The following is an 18,638-nucleotide window of genomic DNA, read 5'->3' as shown; positions in this document are numbered from 1 at the left end:
GGAGCCAGAGATGAACTCCTGTCTCCTCCTGCAATCACTTCTCCATCCTCCTCCCACAAATTTTCTGCCCTTTCTTCTCAGCACAACCATCCACAACCTGGCTTGTGCCGATAAACGATGATGTGAGCCAGGCTGAAGTATCCTCTGGATTTCCATTTGCACCTGGAAAGGTTGTGCACTGCCTGTTCCTTGGTTTGGTGTAACTCCTTGCCCATGGGCTGCTGTCTGAGCTGGTCACACCCTACGGCACATAACTCCACGTGGTGATCACTAATGCAGTCGCCACAACTCCGGTGCTGGGAAAGAAGAGTATGATTTCTCCGCTTGACATAAAATCTACCCTAACCCCCAAGTCCAGGTGTCTGGGAAGGACCACGGCAGCCGATGGAAGAAGACCTGTGCCTTTTTGACTGAAAGGGGAAGAGATTAGCCCTTGGATTGAGTATTTAAAGATACTCTAAAATGTGACACCTCCCAGATCTATTCTAGAGCCTCAGCAGCCCTCCATCCCACAGTGGTTAGCAGAGACATGGGATAAAACGTGCTCTGAGAGCCACCAGCACGGCTACAGCAAGTTACGGAGTGACTGGGGGACAAGCCCCTGCCCTTCACATTGGGACTGCCTGATTCGTGTACATGGGGGAGCCAAAGCACGTTTGCACGTGTATGTATTGGGGTCTGAGTCCTTCAGCAGGCTCACTCCTCATTTAGTCCTAATTTTCACCTAATTATATCAGCTGGCAGGGAATTTGTCCTTGAGAGTGTTAATGAGGTGGGACAGGTCCGGGGCCAAGGGGCAGCACTGAGGTTTGCTTGAAGCCCCTTGGACCCAGCTTGTCAGGGCTCAGCCTTGGCCCCTGCTGATTAAAACGCACAGCAACAAATCCCAAGAGAAGCAGCATTGGCAAGGAGAAACTCCTGGGCATTTCCATGCAGCTAAAAGCCTCCAAAATGAGTGGTTTGAGGCTAAATGCCCGGGCACAAGGCCGCGCTGGGGGTCACGGCAGCCACCTGTGCTGCAGAGCAGTTCCTTTGCTGGGCACTCACGGCTCGGGTTGGGGAGAAACGCTTTTAACATTATACCTTTTGCATGTGTCACTCAATCCTTCATGGAATAGATGGTGTCCTTTAAAGGGCAGAGCAATTAGCCTCGCTGGGGCCAAAAAATTGTCCCCTTCAGAAATGCCACAGAGCCTATCTATTTACAACACACTGGACCACAGCAAGAGCTGCCGGGTGGAGAAGCTGCCAGCGATCCTGCACAGGCAAGCGGCAACTGCAATAGGAAGGAGGGAACTCTGCGGTGGTGATCCAGAGGTTGGAGAATCATAGAATCATTAAGGTTGGAAAAGACTTCTAAGATCACAAAGTCCAACCATCCACCCAACACCACCATGCCTGCTAAACCATGTCCTGAATTGCCACATCTACACGTTTTTTTGAATCCCTCCAGTGATAGGGACTCCACCACTGCCCTGGGCAGCCTGTTCCAATGCCTGACCACTCTTTCTGTAAAGAAATTTTTCCTAATATCCAATCTAAACCTCCCCCAATGCAACTTGAGACCATTGGGGTAATCTCAGTCCTCAGCCCTGCCAAAATTATATTGCACAAATCAGCTTCCCTGCTCTTCGGTGGATGGCTCAAGCTTTGCGGTCTTTCTGTTGGCTGTTCCTTGCCCAGATCAAAGCTGTGTGCTCTCTGCCTTCGCCCCACAGCTCTCCCTGCTCTTGTTCGTTCCTGGTGTTCATTCATGCTTTTCTCCTTCCCCTCTCTGCATGCTCTCTGCTTCTGTTTGGCCATACTAATGTCTCCTCTGGCTGCTCACTTGGTGTAAAAGGACTGTAAGACTCCAAAACCAGGGAGTTACAGAGACACCCATCCTTGACCCTCTGCTTCTCTACTGGGAAGCCAACCTCTTCATTGCTGCAGAGGAAGGATGGGGTTTAGTTCAACTGATACACAGATGTACTACTCGAGAAGGATTTGATAACTTTAGTTGCGGTGGCCTGATGCTATCTGTCCCTGGGAAGAGAAGAAGCCATGCTGGCCCAATCCTATTTACAATGACCAGAGGGCTCTTCCTTAAAACACTTACACAGATGGCCAAGAAAAATCAGGAATTCGTATTCAACTAGTCCAGGTGACAGATCACCCTTTTTCAGGGCATATAAGGACTTTTTCCTCTTCTTTCCTTTTGCACCCCTTTTTCTGCAAACCAGCCCATTCAGCAGCAGGGAGGCTGGTAGCCGGCTGGAGGCCGTGGCAGCATGGCCACCTGGGAGAGCGGGGTGGGAAAGCCCATGCTGGATTGCCGTCATTCACTTCTTATCCCTGATGCTAGATGGCAATGAAAGGGGATCCACCAGCGTGTGACTAAACCTGATGAGCCACCAACTCTGGTTGCTACCAGCACTCCCGCACGCCACACACTGATCACAAAGCCTGCTGAGCACCGGCAGTTCCCTTGAGAGCTGCTCAGAAAGTGTTTAGTAAGGCATAATAGCTATGAGATACAGATGAAATCTAGCAAATAATACAAAGCTTTTGTTGTGACATTTCCCTGCAAATAATCAAGGCCATTTGGGGGGGGGGGGGGGGGGGGGGGAAAGCATTTGCAAGTGTTAATGTGTTTTCCAAAAGGAATCCAGACTCCAATGGAATGGCAGAGGCAATCCTCGCGGCAGCGCATCTGAGGAAGGCAGTAACACAGACACATCCCGTTCACTGTTTCCCACTCTTGTGGCTTGGTAGCTCTCTGTTCATGATGGAAATGCAATGCAGGGAGCTGACCTGCTCACGCTCTTACAAGAATGGCATCTGCAAACTCTGTAAATACTGCGCAGAAAACTTTGCTTAGTGCTCACTGTGTACAACTGGAGTGGGCTCCGGAGCTGGATTAAGGGGAATGAGGATAAGGAGGAGCAGTTTTTTGGCATTTCTGACATTACACTTTCAACCTTTTTTTGTTACCGTCACAAATATTACAGTTCATATAGCCAGTACTTTTGGTGCAGGGCAAATTATTTTCTCCATGGAGGAAGGTAAGGATGGGGTTTAGAGTCCCACTCCGAGGAAGACTTGCAACATGATGTTTGGTGCTTCCAGCAGTGAACCCTTCTGCAGATGTTGGCTATTCCCATATTAAATAATAGAAAAACAAGCTTTCTGGGCAGCCACCCATCCATCAATAGCAACTCTCCATCATTAAATCTGTACATATCTCTCCGCACCATCCGTATGGTCCAACACAACTCCTACCTTTGTCATTCTGTTGGATTTAATGCAGTGACTCCTGACTGACAGAGTGAAAAAGAGCCTTGACTACCAGTTGTGCGAGTCAAGACTCTCTAAACTGTGCCTTATCCGGCTGATTCAGTGTAACACCAGTTTTAAACCACTTAGTCACAGGACAGAATCTCTAAGCAGCACTCACGGTCTTCTGTAATTCAGCTACTGTTAGTCCATATAGGAAATGCATTAAACATTACATTTCTTCAGTATTAAGAAATACACCCAGATGCTGTTGGAATACCCCTTGTCTCCAGGCCAGCTGATCCCTACATGATACATAGACTCTCTGACACACACAGCTCAGCACCTGTACTAGAGTTAACACTCAGTGACCGGGAAAAGCTTTTGATTAAGGAAGAATGGTCCCTAATTGCAACTCAAACACAATTATATTAGCAGCTGTAGTATCAAAAATATATGTCTTAAAACACATTACTTATCAGATTGATATGCAATTTTTCTCTACTTAAAATTCATCTTTTTGTATACAGTGTTAGCCCTAACTTAGCATTTAGTTACTATTTGTTAGTTAATGTTAGTCAACAGCCCCTTTTTAATAGATTTCATAGCATTTACTGTAAAGCTTCCTGTACCATCACTGTTTTCCTAAAGGTTGTATCTGATGTGTGTTACAGGTGTCAGCTCAGATGTTCATCCCTGATGCCAACCAACATGTAAATAACCTCCATGCAACGACTGCACAATTCAGTCAATGAAATTGGGAAGGACAAAATTGTTGCTCCATTACTCGCTATCCCTCACTTGCTGCCCTCTCCCAAAGACCAATCTCCCTCCTTTTCGGATGGGTAATATAGAAGGTTCCTACCGAACAGGCCACGAGGATCGGACTGCCGTCTCTCCAAGCTTTTGCACTGCTCCTTTCTCTTCTTGCTCCCTCTAAAGCTACCAAAACGCTTCATGAGCTGCAACATGCACTCACGCGGCAGCAGCTGTCTGTCATGCCCAGGATTGAAGAAAAAAAGCAGCGCGAGGGCAAGGCAAGGTGTCGCTTACACCAACAGCCCAGGGGCAAGAAAATAAAGCTCCAGAAAGACCACGTAGTCCAGCTTGCCAGCAGTTCAGCTCCGAGGACTTGGTTGTGGTCTTCGTGGAGAGCCGCTCCACAACAGCCTGCCAAACCTCACACGCCAGGCGCTTTCAGTCTTAATTCCAGCGTACAGTAACTCGCCTGCAAGTATCTGTAGACACGGGGAGAAGTTCAAAGTCTGCCCAGCTTGTAGCCGCAGAGCTCTTATCCATCAGCCGTCAGAAGGCTCGGAGACTGAAGCAACATTTCCCAGCAGATCAGCTCATGCAGAAAGGTCAGGAACCGCCTGATAAGCTCCCTCGTTTAAAAAATACTAACTATGCAAAGGAGCCACAAGCCCTCTTGAAGGGAATTGTCATGTGCAGCTCAGCATGATGACTCTTTAAAAAGGCTGTAAAAGGAAACCACCCTTGGACAGACAATTCCTGGCAGCAAGCGTCCCGGGCACGCTCACGCCGTGACATGACATCACCCAACTATTTTGATTCATGTGTGCTGGGTCTTCACAGCGACAGCATAGTCCAGCTGTCTCTCAACGAGCTCTGAAACGCCCGGCCCTCCGCAGCTAATGACTAATGGATTAACGAGAACGAGCTTCTGCCAGTTCATAAAAAGAAGGCTGATACTTTCTGGAAACCGCAGCCGGAGCGACGGGCTGGACTTTCTCTAGCAACTTGCCCTCTCCGTGCTATGCATATCTATATGCTCGGCATAGATTGCTCCATTCAAATTTGCTGCCTGCAAAGCAAAAGGCACCCAGGACAGCTGTTCGTAACACAATTGAAATCCACCTCGTGGTCTTTTGAATGAGACAAACATTCACGGGGCTGTGGCTCATCCCAGCCGGCCGCGCTGTATTATGTTAGGCTCTGAGCCTGCGCATTTAGAGCTGTTTATTTTAGGAAAGGGTTGATCAGCGTGGGCTAGGTCTTGAGCAGCTGGAAAGGGGTGCAAGCACGAATCAAGGCATGGTCAAACTATCATAGTCAACCTTCCTAAGATTACAGTAAATGTTCTGTTAAATTAAAAGCTTTTTTTAAAGTACAGAGCAGCAGCCTTTCCTCTGGACATCACTGCAACTCAAGGCTCAGATCTTTCAAAAATCAAACCCTATATGAGTAATGAGAGTCCTATCTTTTTAATTCCTAGGAGGAATTAAAGGTTCTATCACCTTCCTCATCTCCAAAGAAGCATGCCTTTCTCTTTGTGCCCACGATTGCTCCTGGGACTAAATGTCATTAGAAAGGAAATGAAAAAACAGCCACGAATATTGCAGAAAAGACCTTTATCCACACAGATATCTTGCAAGCTCTGGTCTCTCAGAAAGATGGCTGTTACCAAGGTATCAAAGCAAGGATGTCCCAGGACATCAGGGACCCTGAATGAAGGTGCAGAAATGACAGCAGGTTCCTCTGCCATCCTCAGCTACTACTATGGAGAACATGGAAGAAGACAGGACAAAGGGCACCTTTGTTCATCCACTTAGTGACCAAAATAATCAAATTATTAACACGACACTTAATTACCTTCCAGACAGGGCTCTCACAGAGATCCAAGTGAGGAACCATAATGATTCATTTAAGGCTTTTCTCAGCCTTTTCTCTCCTGACTTGTCCTCCTACTTTCTTTTACCCCCATCTTTGTGGCCCTGTTTCAGCTCTGGAAGTGAAGATCCCAGTGCTTTTCAACAAATAACAATCTTCTGTAAAAAAGCAGCCTGTCAGTACAGTGCTTTATGTAAAAGCCCATCTCCAGCCCCTCCCTTGAGGCTCACTGTTCACCCAGTGCAGAGGAGAATCAGGTGGAGCAATGAGAAATGTTGAAGGATTGGCAGCAGGAAGTGTCAGTGTAACTTTATTTGTTTTAAAGCAGTTGTAGGAAGTGCCAAGCTCTTCACACTCCATCCGGCCTTGTATGACCACCACATTTACCTCTGCAACCTTCATCTTCACTGCCCCTTCCCTGCATTCTGCCATGCTCATGCCACTGTGACTGAAACCGTAGCCATAGTGGGACAAGTTCTGGCTTTCCCCATAAGCATGTGTCATGGGCCAGCTCTCAACCTACTTCCATGACACCCATGACCTTCACAGTCCTTCCCACCTGAAAAACAGCTCCTCAATAGCAAAACTGAATCTTACTTGATCCACTTTAAGCCTACTGTTTCTTGTCTTACTCACTATGCACAGGGAGAACAGACTGTTCCCTTCTGCTCTGGAGCAGCCCTCGACATGTTTGAAGACAGTTATACAGTTCCCTTTCCAGTCTTTACTTGGCTAAACACACAAGAAATGCTGTCTACACCACCAATGCAATCTGGACCTCAAGTTTCACCTCCTTAGAAAAGCACTGCTTATTATTCAGTGGCCAAAGGACTGCTGAAAATGACTTAATGTCATTAGAAGCCAAAAATTTAAATCCCTTTTTAATGAGGTAAGAATTGGTATTACTTCAGCACGGAAACAACCCCCTTTCTGATACAGGCCAAGGATAAAGAGCAGCTGATGACCTTTTCAAGCAGGGCCACTGCACCAGGAGGGCTCATTTCCCTTATTAAGGAAAGCAGCAAGACCCTAATGTTCCTGCACAGAGCTACCAGAAAATGAAATAAGGCTGTTTAACAACTGACTTTCACAGTAGTTTGTTAAAAAAAGCACTAAGTGCTTTGAGTATGATCATTTTGTCTCCCACAGCTAATGGTCTAACAGATACTAGCACATTTACACCAGATACTACATCTTCTTAATGATTCCAGTGGAAGGATCTTATAAAATTAATAATAAAAAGCCGTGCTTCAAAGAGCTCCTTTGGGGCCATCTATGTTCTGCAGATTGAAAACACAAATCCCTTCCAAACAACCATGAAATGGACTCTTGTCAAGCTACTTTAAAGTCTCCCAAATTAGTTATAGCATATTATGTTTCTCGAGCTGCATAAGGATAACACCATCCCCTTCCAAAAAACATACACAGGCTTGCTCTGAGAGGTACCAAGCACTGGACAACTTAATAATGTTACTGGGGAGAAGGAGCAAACACTCGTGCATGTGTGTGAAATGCTTCTCTAGTCCTGCCATATCTGCTAAGCTGGCCGGACTTGACCTGTTTCATGGCTTTAGAGTAGTGTCTATGCTGGTAACTCACCAACCTGCCTCCAGCCCCACCATCCTCGCCACAAATCATCTATTTCTCTGACAGTTTTATGTGATGACCTAGTGTCCAGTCCAAAATAGAGCCTAAAAAAGCCTCTAGAGCTAAAAAAGGACCCACATCGCCTGGAGATCCCTTATGCCAGTTCTTGCCTTCATGCCACCAGCCGCCTGTGTGCCCAACCCACCTAGCAATGTCCTTCCCTTATGATCCCAGCCCTCCATCCCCTTAAACCACTTGCTGTTTTCTAAAAAAGGGAGGCTCGAGCACACAAAGTAGAAAAGATAAACTTTCTTCTGCTACTTTTTTCACTAATTCACAGGGCCACGTAAATCTCACAGCAGGAGTCGTCTGCAATCCAACCTGAAAAAGGCCCATCCAGCTGAGCTTCCTCTGCTCGATGCTTCTTACTTTTCAGTTCTCCATCTCTTAGGATAAAAGTACCTTCTGTACCTCTCCGCAGTGACTTAATGTAATTCTTCAGGCAGAAGCAAAACAAAAATCTTCCTTTCTCTGGATGCAAAGTGAAGATTTGTTTTACAAGGTAGAATAGGGGGTTCAGTATTCAGATTTGGTCTCCAGATGGGAAATACAGAAAATGCCACCGCACCAACCGAGGGCAGCCATCATGGGGTGTCTGACCCAGCCATCAGAGTTTTGAAACACAGACTGATTCATCCGTCTCATGGAGGTATAAATTCTGTGCCGTGGTGAAAATACTTTAAATGCTGCCATTTTGAACCATCTCCTCACTTGCCTTTTTAACAGGAGATTTAACCTGATATACAAATGCAGCAGCAGAGTGCAGGGCAGGCAGTGGGGAGAAGTTAGTTCTGTCAGGATTTATTCCATCATGAAAATGGAAAAAACAATACTTTCCTCCTTCAAATTTAAGAGCTTATTTAGCACAAAACAGTAAGTCTAAAAAGAATACGTATCCCCCTAGTGACAATTAACACTTCAACTGGCTTCAAACTGCAAATCAGCAAAACCAAGTATTACCCTTTCCTCGTTGCCAAGAATTTCCATATTCAGAATTCCCTCTGTTTTTGCCATTACTCAAAGAAGTAAAGTTCAGATCCACCCTTAGAAGGGTGAAGCATGAATCACGTTTGCATTTCTACATGGATCACATTTCTCTGCCTGGTTCTCCTTAACAATTTCCCTAAATTGGAATTTTTTGAAATTTCTCTTCTCAATTACACAGACCGATATTGGCAAAATTAAACATTTTCTATCATTGTCAGTGGTGCTAGGACATGATTATAAGCCTTGCGACACCATACTGGTTTTAACTGCAACCGTATTTCATATAAATAGCAAACTTGTGATAGCTGGCATCACTTTGGAAAATATTGGAAAATATTTCCAAATAACATGCAAATAAATATGTAAAAGAGATCTTTGCTGTAAAAAAACCTGCTCAGGACTATAAGTGATGCAATGTACAATAACAAAAAGCCTGTTTTGCCCGAACACCATTTACAGACTGGTTGAACAGAGCATCCAGCCTGTGTTTTCAAAGGAAAATACAAACTACCACTTTCTCCAGCTGGTCCAAATCCAGCTCACACCCCATAAAAGAACTGCAAGTTTATGATTCCAAGCTGGGCTCAATTACTTCCCATAATCATAACCAAGTGTTTCACTGTAATGAGTTTTTTTCTTTATCCCCTTTTTTTATATTACTTCGTGCTGCTTTCGCTGTTCATTAAGAAAGGTTTCAATCTCTGAAGCTGTCAGGCTGGCACTAAATTGGTTTTGAAAAATATGAAAGTTTAATTTTACTTCTGTTTAGCCATCCCAAAGGTGCATACCAGATTCCCCAGAACTCTTGGTGAATTACTTATAAATTACATCCTGGCGTCTTTGTGATGTTTTTCTATCCTACCTTTCCAGAGCTTATAATATGAACCAGCAGGAATAGGAGTAATGACGATGGTAGTATTGGCATATTGGTGATTCCTAGTAAGAAACACACCATATTTCAGGCTCTGAGCACCTACCCCAAAAGACTGATAAGCTGGGACTGATGACAATGATCCTATCCAAATGATAATTTTATTATTTCCCCACATCCTACTAACAAACTGTGCTGCATATGTTTCCAGTACTCACTTCCTTAGCAATTTCAGTTCACAATGTGAAAAATGGAGCCGTTCTTATATACACGACAGTCTGGCTGTGCTCAAAACAGCAAAACAGTATTTGATCCAGCAAGTACAGGATGTCTGGTGTGATGACACAACTCCTAAAATTTAATAAGTTCTCAGCTAAAGCAAAACATCTCAGCAGTAACTTTTACCAAAAAAATAGTAGAGGCAATAAAGTTCCTTAGAAGTATTTTTCCACTTGTGCTTTTCTCATCTCTTCTTGCTTCTCTTTCTTCTTGTTTATATCAAGTCTTTCAACCATATCCATCCACAAAACCTCAAGAAGGTGATAGGATTCACTGGAACATCACAAATCTCTTTTTCATCCTCCTCTTGTTCTTCTTTCTTTCCCACTTCCTCACTTCTCATGCAGGACTGGAACAGATTAAATGATGTTAAACTTGTAATGGGCATCGTAGGACTGAACAAAATATCCCCTTCAGTTTAAATTAAAGAAAAGGTCTTTCAACGAGCACTGAATGCTTTGCAAACCAAATGACGGCAAATGAATAAAACCAGAAATGACTCCAAGAAAGTGACACATTAGGGATGGCCAGGACCTGAAGAGTGAAATTCCTATTGCTGTCCCATAGTGAATATCTTAAAACACAAGAGACTAAAAATCAGAGCACCACGGCTCCACAGAAATATAGTCCTCCACCAATTGTGCCGCAAGAGATATATTTGGCAAGACGATGAAGACTCACTGAATTAGCAACAGTCTGCACCAATTCTCAGCTGCCCTCAGATTTCAACCCTACACAAAACCAGCATCCCCTCGTTGCACAGCCATAGCCACCACATTTGCAATTCAGAAGCTAGTAGCAGTAAAAGAGCTTCACGAACATTCATTGCAGATTTAACATTCACACTGGCACAACTATCAACAACTTTAGTGACCAACATGCACGCTGGAAGCAATGCCCTCATCCTAAAATCTAGATGGCATGATGAGATTTCAAAGTAATTTCAAGTTCTGTATCCCTCTGCTCCCCACAATGAGCAGACACATCTGACAGCTAAAGCCAAGGAATTTGCTTGCACACAAAATAAGATGACAAAGAGACTCTTCTCCTGACTTGGTATTATTGTTCTCTGCTATTTTTGGTTGAAAATAATCTTAAGTGTTCCCTAACAATGAAAAATGGCAACAGTGCAATTTTGGGGTTGATAGTCATCCCACAAATGACTCATTCCTATGCCACAGCATATATAACAAAGGCGTATGTGCTATGTATATTATACACAGAAAATTAGAGACAGTGGTCAGCAGCATCCTGTTAGATGTGTGAGACAGTGCAAAAACGCTGACTGATGAGAAAGTTGAACCACACCTTGAAAAGCTAAATGCTTAGCTAATGCTTGAGCAGCCTTTCTCATTCCTGGCTCCAGCACCTTCACTATGAAGTTCTTCAATGATGAAAAGGGGACCTCATTTGGTTCAGCCGCAAGAGAGCAGCAACTTCCACAGGAATGAACCATTCCCTGTGAACTCCTAACCTCAAGCCTGCCAAAGCTCAAGGACGAAGGAGTTTGCATACATGCGCTTCTCCTGCTCTTAGCTGCTTAGAGCCTGAAGACTACGTTCAGGTTACCTATAGGCGTTTACACAAAATGGACATTTTCCATGATCTATTGCAAACATTGTTTTGTTGACAGTGAAAGCAGGGTGTTGTAGCATTAAACCAGCAGTGAGCTGAATTGTTCATTGAATTCAAACTCAAAGCTCACAAAATCCCTATGACTAGTCGGGGTATCCATAGGAGAGGCTTTAACTACTTATTATATAGCTACCGACAGTATGTTTACATGAATGACTAAGGACATCACACAGGACTGGATCTCAATCCGATGAACTAAACACAGGCGTAATGCCAAGCGGGAAATTCCTAAAGGATCACCCAACACTGCATTGTCATTACAAGTGGGATTGCTGCAGCAAGAGGATTATAATAGAAAGGGAGGAATCCACCATGCACAGACAGGGACTGAACTGAAACCCAACACCCTGCACAGCCTCTTTGCATTGCTGCCAGCTCCCTCAGTCTATTTGTTCAAGTCATCCCTAACAAATGCAGCGGACCTTCATCTGGTGGTTCAGAAACAATACAAGAGGGAAAAAACCACACAAAAAACCCCCAAGATCTACCTTCATTTCCTATCCTTACTTTCCCTATGAATTAATGATTCTGAAGCTCCATTAGCTGTAAGCGAAGGAATAAACCCAAGTGCATTGCATACTTTAATGCCATTATAATTGAACAACTGGTAAATCAGCTTTGTTAACTTCCCAAGATCAACATCTTGGGAACCACCACCACCAGCTAGATCTCATATAGCCCCTCTTCATCTGCAACAGAAGGCAGGTAAGTACCATGGTTTGTAGCTTCTTTGCACAGGGAAAAGTGACTTTCCAAAAGTCCCCGTGCAGCAGGCTGGCACGAGGCTGGTGAGGAACAGAACAAGTCGGAGGTCTGTTGGTCTCGACGGCTCTGCTCCTTCCTTACAAGAACATGACATAATGTTCACACTGTGTTAGACCACTGCGTGTGTCAGGTGGCTGTCTCACATGCCTCAGCTCCAAAGAGATTACTCGAATTAGTCACCCAGATTGTGGAAGATCTGCCAGAACAGACGGGAGCATAGAGGAGGAAACATTCGTTATCACATACATGAGGTCTGGAAGAGAAATCATTCAAAATCTTTCTGGTTTCTCTTTCCAGGATGTTTTTTTGGTTAGGTTTTGGGGGCTTTTTTGAGATTTTTTGCACCCAAATCAAACACAGTAATTCTGTTAGCAAAAGAAACTTTACTGACATTTTAAGAGAAATGAGAGCACAGTGAGAAAGACAGACCCTGAAGCTTCCTGAGATGGTAACAGAGGTACCTCAGCAATCTGCCAGGGTACAGCAGGGACAAAGACCGAGACAGTGGACATGTAAGGGAAAGCTGCATTGTTTTACTGTCTACAACGATCTAGAAACCATCCAAGCCCCAGTATTTCCCATTTCTTGATGATTCCACCAATTCCTGTAACTGGCAGACAGGTAACTTGGAAAAAAGCATCCGACACATCCACAGCATCCAGCTGGGAAGCCGCTGCGACTGCGGGAGCCACAAGCCTATGGTGGGAGTTAATCAAGGCACCGTGTGGGATGGCCTGAGTGGTAAAAAGTTCCCTGTTCATTCACTGTGCAAGTGAAAACACCAAGCGTTATAAAGTTCAGAGTTGTTATATTTAGGATTGTGTGAAAAATCTCTGTGGTTGTCTGGAACCAACACAGACATGAACTAGAGAAAGCTTTTTGAGTCTTTACGCCTAGATGACAGAAGGGCTGGAAACCTGGGAGCTACAAGACAGTAAGAGAATATGCCTGGAAAAGCCAACCCTGCCAGTTTGCACAGACAATACCTGGCAGGAGAAAAAATAGTCTGAAACCTTTTCACAATAGCTAATGATAAAGTAAGAGACTGAAAAGGCTGTTGGCCATGTTCTTAGGTGGACTGCTTGAAAGCCAGAGACAGAGTGGGGATAACTCGTGGCACAACACTTCCTTGGTTATTTAGGTTTTAGGATGCCCTTGTGAATCAGAGGGCAGGTACCAGTGCTCAGGCATATCGCAGCTCGACACAGTTCTCAGGCCAGCACTTAATTTGCAGCCAGTGCATTCACTTCCTCAAAACACACCAAGCCTCACACTGAGGAGGGACTGCTGGAACCATGAAATCTCTTTTAGTGGTGACTTAGCTTAGCAATGCATCACACCAATCACACTACTATTTGTACCTCATAACATCATTTGAAACTTATCTAAACTAGTATCACGGATGACCAGAACTTGTTGTACAGTGCCATCAGACTCCCAAATCTTGTCATAATCTTGCAGTGGTTTCAGTACTTAAAGTAGAAAGCACTCTACCAATTAGCTCTAACATCATTATCAGTTTAAATTCCATATCGAGGATCACAGCAGAAACTCAGTGTTATGATTACAGAGCTCTGGACATATCTAGCAGCACAAAGGCCAACTCTTGAATTTCTTGGTCTGCCCCAAAAGCATCCTGCATCCTTAGTCCTTCACGTGGGTGTCTGTTTCCAGGAGCACGTTTCTCACACAGTCCTGTGAGCTTTCCATAAGGCAATCTGGAGCAATTGTGGCTCTCGGAGTCAAGATTGCCTAAACCAGCCTGCAAAACCCTATCAGTGTCACAGACTGAATGCTTTCGTTGTTATTACATAATACATCCTTGTGGAAAAAAAGTACCCTGTCATCACCTTGGCAGCTAGCAATAAGGCCTGGCAAATCTGACCGTCATCTTATTTGCAAGTTTGTCACTGCAGCAAATAATATTAAAACCTCTGTGCTAATAGACATGAACAGAAATCATTGCTCCAAGCTACACATTCCTGTAAACCAGGTAGGTTGTTTCCAATCATAATAAAGTACCAATAGGACAGAGAAGGTGAGGAAGGAACACTAAAATGGGGCTGAGTAAGGAGTTTAGAGATGTTGGTTTTATTCTCGGCTCTGCTACTGGGCCACTGCACAAGCAGGGATAACTGACATCATCTCTGTGAGAGCTTCACGTGAAAAGGCATCTTCAGATGCTGTGTGCTACTGCACTGCAAGAGTCTCATGCTTAGACCAGTCCCCCTTCTACCCCTATTAACCAGAAAGATAATTCAAAATCTTAAAGAAAACAAAGACCTACAGCAGATGAAGTAGACATTTATGGTGACCACAGGATCTGACTTTCCTTGCTGTTTACATGCACCCTACATCCATTACAAACCTATGTGTTCAAAGGCTACCAGCAAAATCCCTGTGTCAGAGTGGGGCAAGGCAAGCGCAGGGTGGAGAGCATCAACCACCAGCCCAAGAGACCAAACTCCCACTGGCCTCCGTAGCTAAAATCAGGCTCATTGCCATCAAAGTTGAGCTTCTTAGGAAGCCTGTATATTAATTTCTGAGCGTTTTTTTTTTCCCTGTACAACATGTTAAAAGGCAGAACAGGAGCTCCTGTGTCAAGCACAGCACTGACAAGGAAGGTCCTGCTGGTCTGTATTTTGAATCACAGCCCTCAGCATCACCAGCCTAAATCAGGCCCTTCAAATTCCCCCTGCTACCCTTCATCCCTCCCTATTTACAGTCACATGCTACAAAAATTACATTCTTGAACTACAGTAATTAATGAAACCTCACCAAACCCTGGAGAAGATCCACTCAGGGTCATGCACAAAGCTCGGGGAGACCCACAACCGGACGGGGATGCTCCTGCCCCAGCCTTTACCCTCCCTGCCCGCACAAACCTGCCACATCACAGTCCACACAAATCAGGCATCGGAGGGAAGGCGTGGGGCACCAGCAGAGTCCAAAGGACTTTCTGCAGCTTAGCAGCTCCCCCTGCATCTCCTCCTAAAGTGCTTAGCTACTTGGTGAGCGGCGAGCAAACATCTTCATGTTTAGCAACAAGTTTTACTGCGTTTTTGCGTTACTTGATCTTAATGATCGGGAAGCTCCATGTGTCTTACCAGCCTCTTCTTGGTCACCATCACAAGGCGGTTCCCAAGATGAAAGATGATTTTGTTTTTGTTCCAAGAGTGCAAAAGTGCAGCCATTCCTGGGGAGCGCTCAGCTCTCCCTGTGTTGAGCAACGGTGAAGTATGAGGCTGGTTCCTCAACACGAAGGTTCAGCTTCACTGTACTAACACTTCCAGCCCCAAAATACTTGCATTTCAATAAGTGGACACAGCAAACTGGTGTCCTTTCTACCTTGTAGCACAGTCCCTACAGCCTCACACCGCTGAGCCCACCCAGCTGTATGTATTCTGCGCCCATCAGTTCCACCTTACCCCTGTGAGACTACAAATGCAAGAGCTTCTTCCCTTCATATATTAACATTATTAGCATTACTTAGCCACTTGGCTTTTGCACCATGCAAAAAGAACTAGGAAAGTAGAGGTGGAGGCTTTCTGAGCGCAGCCAAGAGCTCCTCTAATCCTGCAACCTGTTGTGCAGCAGCAGAAGCTACTTCTAAATGGCTTCAACAAATGTGCTCCATTCCCTAGAGCACAGTAAGTATCTGTGTCCGAGGGAGAGGACAAGAAACTTTGGGGGAAATGAAGCGCCAGAATTACAGAGCAACAAGGAACCACACACCCTCCCAGCCCTGAACTCACCAAAGGGCTTTTCCCTCTGAATTTTTGCAAGATGTGCATGTGCCACATGTTGCCGAGCCTCACAACTGCTGGACGGATGAGAAATTAATTTCTAAGAACTTCAATGATGTCAGGCATTTTCTTTGTCAAATGTGACCATAAAGTAGCAAAAGCTGTCAGCGGCACTGGCAGTAGCTTGAAATGTTGATGTTGCCTGGATACCGAGTCCTGCTCCAGTCTAGGATTTGCCTGACAGTGGTAACTCCTCGGGATTTTAGTTTTTCTTTAACGTTCTGAGAGCCGTGCAAATCTCTCTCCGTATTCAGATACCTCCTCCTCTCTCCTCCCCCACTTTTTTGCTTTGTAAAATGCAAACTAATTCCTTGACCATAGTAGAGCCATAAATAAAAAGCTGTAAAAATATTTTTCTAGCCTTCTTTTTCCAAACTTAATCTTTTCAGTCATATAAGCACTTTATAAAATAGCATGGGGAAAGTATATGAGAATCTGTTTATGTGATTAAGACTTGGCTCCTTCTTTACCGTGGCCCAATGACAGTATTTTATGCTTTGCATTTGCCACTGCTGAAGTTCGCTCAGCCATCTCTCTGTGACCTCCAAAGCAGAAGGCAGTAAGATTAAGCAGAAGGCAGTAAGATTAAGGGTGGGTGTCAGGAGGATGGGGCCAAACTCTTTTCAGTGGTGCCCAGTGATAGGACAAGGGGCAATGGGCACAAACTGAGGCACAGGAAGTTCCGTCTGAACATGAGGAAGAACTTCTTCTCTCTGAGGGTGACGGAGCACTGGAACAGGCTGCCCAGGGAGGTTGTGGAGTCTCCTTCTCTGGAGATATTCAAGACCCGCCTGGACAAGGTCCTGTGCAGCCTGCTGTAGGTGACCCTGCTTCGGCGGGGGGGTTGGACTGGATGACCCACAGAGGTCCCTTCCAACCCCTACTATTCTGTGATTCTGTGATTCTGTGATTAAACATTGCTTTTCATTGAGTGCTTACAGTAAATAACTACTGGTGGGTATTCATGGAGTCTTGGGAAAAAAGAGCATTATTAAGTACCTGCTAATTTTTTGTTACAGTGGGTGGATTCCAGGTTTTCACTGATGGCAAAAATCCAGCTATTCCGAAGGGAAGCGAATTTTCCCCAGTCTGTCCTCATACCGTTGTCCTGCTCCCAGTCTGACTTGTCCTCAGTGTTTGAAGAAACAGATCTGGATGCCACTTAGTGAAGTGCTGTAGTGTTTTGTTATCTTTTATGGTAAAGAATTTGGAAAGACTTGAGAGAGAGCTTCAGGCAGAAGCTGACACAGGACCAAAGTGAATATACAAAATAAAGCACAAAACTCCTCTTCCTGGCATCTAGATGTCAGAGAATTAAAAAATCCCCTAGGGATGATTTTTCCATTCCGGTCCCTGACATGGTTCCTAGGTGAGGAACGATGCATAGTTATCCCGGTGCTCAGACGCAGCAGAGTTCAGCGCCCTGCAGGGTTATTTTCCAAAGGAAACACTGTGCTGTTTGGACACTTTCTTTAGAGCCATGTGTTTTGTTTACTTAATAATGTCACAGGCTTTGAATACGCAAGCAGCCAACTCTCTCTTTCTGCAATCCCACCCCAAGCATCAGAGTCCTTCTGCCCTGGGGAATGACTCAGCTTAGCCACGCTGAAGCAAAGGGCATACTCTCCTGCTCCTTGCAATTGCTCCTCCAAAAATAATCCACATATCGTGCCCCTAAACATCATGACAATATCATTTCAACACAATAAAGAAAGTTTGAACACAACAAGAACATGTCCCACACCCCTGTAACTCCTTCCAACTGATGCCAACCACAAAGCAGTGAACACGTGAGGTTCATCGGTGCAGCATAATTCTGCTTCCCCTCTCATTGCAGCAGTAGTAGACATGAGAATTTGGACACTGTACTGGCTTCAACAGCTCCGTAGGGAGAAGATGACACCTTTCTGTCGTAACACTCCTAATCCTGCAAGTTAACCACGGGTGAAAAATTTACATGGAAAAACTATTGACGCTGTCAAAAAACAGACAGAAACCCTGAAGCAGAAACAAGCCCTTAAAACTGCCACATCTCTTCAACTTTAAAACTGGAATGGACAAAGCGATACACAGTGGGAAGAAAAGCGGAGATGACTCAACAGGCCGGTTTTGTGGCGATGCCTTTTGCTGTTGCCTTCCCCAAGCCTCTTGTGGCTGGGAACTGTCAGAGCACTTGGATGGTTTGAAGACGCAGAAGCTGGCATGTGGAGGCAGTGCCAGGATGCTCACACTGAACATGCACAAGTGCCTGAGAAAAACGCACCTCTTCCCAACTGCACACCTCTTCTTAAACACAAAATGCACTAAAAAAACCAAAAATGATGGTGTGAATCCTGAGGATCGACCCCCGGCCCAGGGCAGCTGGCCCCTTCTTGGGTCTCTCAGCTAAACTAGAGCCAAACCACGGCTAAAGGTGCGGCACAGCTGGTGCAGGTCTGTGCTCTGCTGGCGTTCCCCGTTTGTAGCTGGGCTCCCCAGGGAAGCAGCTGCATGCAGAGGCTTGAAGTTTCCCATTCTGCAGCACAGCTGTCCGCTGTGTAAGTGCCTCCACTGACAGTGTTCACTCTCTCCATATCCCGGCTTTCCAAATGGAGAGGCCACGGTGGCTTCTGGCTACACCAAACCCAGCTCCAGCCACTCTGTCTCAAAGCTCACCCCAAAATGATGGGTCAGTTTAACAGCAGTGTGACTTCTGACCAGCAGTCATCATCCGCTTGTTTGATTTTAATGTGATTTAATTGCAGTGACATGCTTAACAAAAC

General features: G+C 45.1%; 1 protein-coding gene across 6 annotated transcripts in view; it reads right to left on the bottom strand.

The window, feature by feature from the left end:
• Positions 1 to 18,638, bottom strand: part of PRKAG2 (protein kinase AMP-activated non-catalytic subunit gamma 2) — a 246,284-nt gene that overhangs the window by 117,135 nt on the left and 110,511 nt on the right. The window contains exon 1 of one of the 6 annotated variants that reach the window (XM_075419812.1): positions 4,121 to 4,893. The exons of the other annotated variants lie outside the window; for them this stretch is intronic. Coding sequence (XP_075275927.1) covers positions 4,121 to 4,226 — 106 coding nt within the window. The 5' untranslated portion in view covers positions 4,227 to 4,893. Of the gene's footprint in view, positions 1 to 4,120; positions 4,894 to 18,638 lie in introns of those variants that run through there. 6 annotated transcript variants of the gene reach the window in all.

The sequence above is a fragment of the Opisthocomus hoazin genome, chromosome 4 (assembly GCF_030867145.1).
Source record: "Opisthocomus hoazin isolate bOpiHoa1 chromosome 4, bOpiHoa1.hap1, whole genome shotgun sequence".
Lineage (NCBI taxonomy): Eukaryota > Metazoa > Chordata > Aves > Opisthocomiformes > Opisthocomidae > Opisthocomus > Opisthocomus hoazin.
The sequence above is the reverse complement of the archived record's forward strand: the minus strand, read 5'-3'. Positions and strand labels throughout refer to the sequence as shown.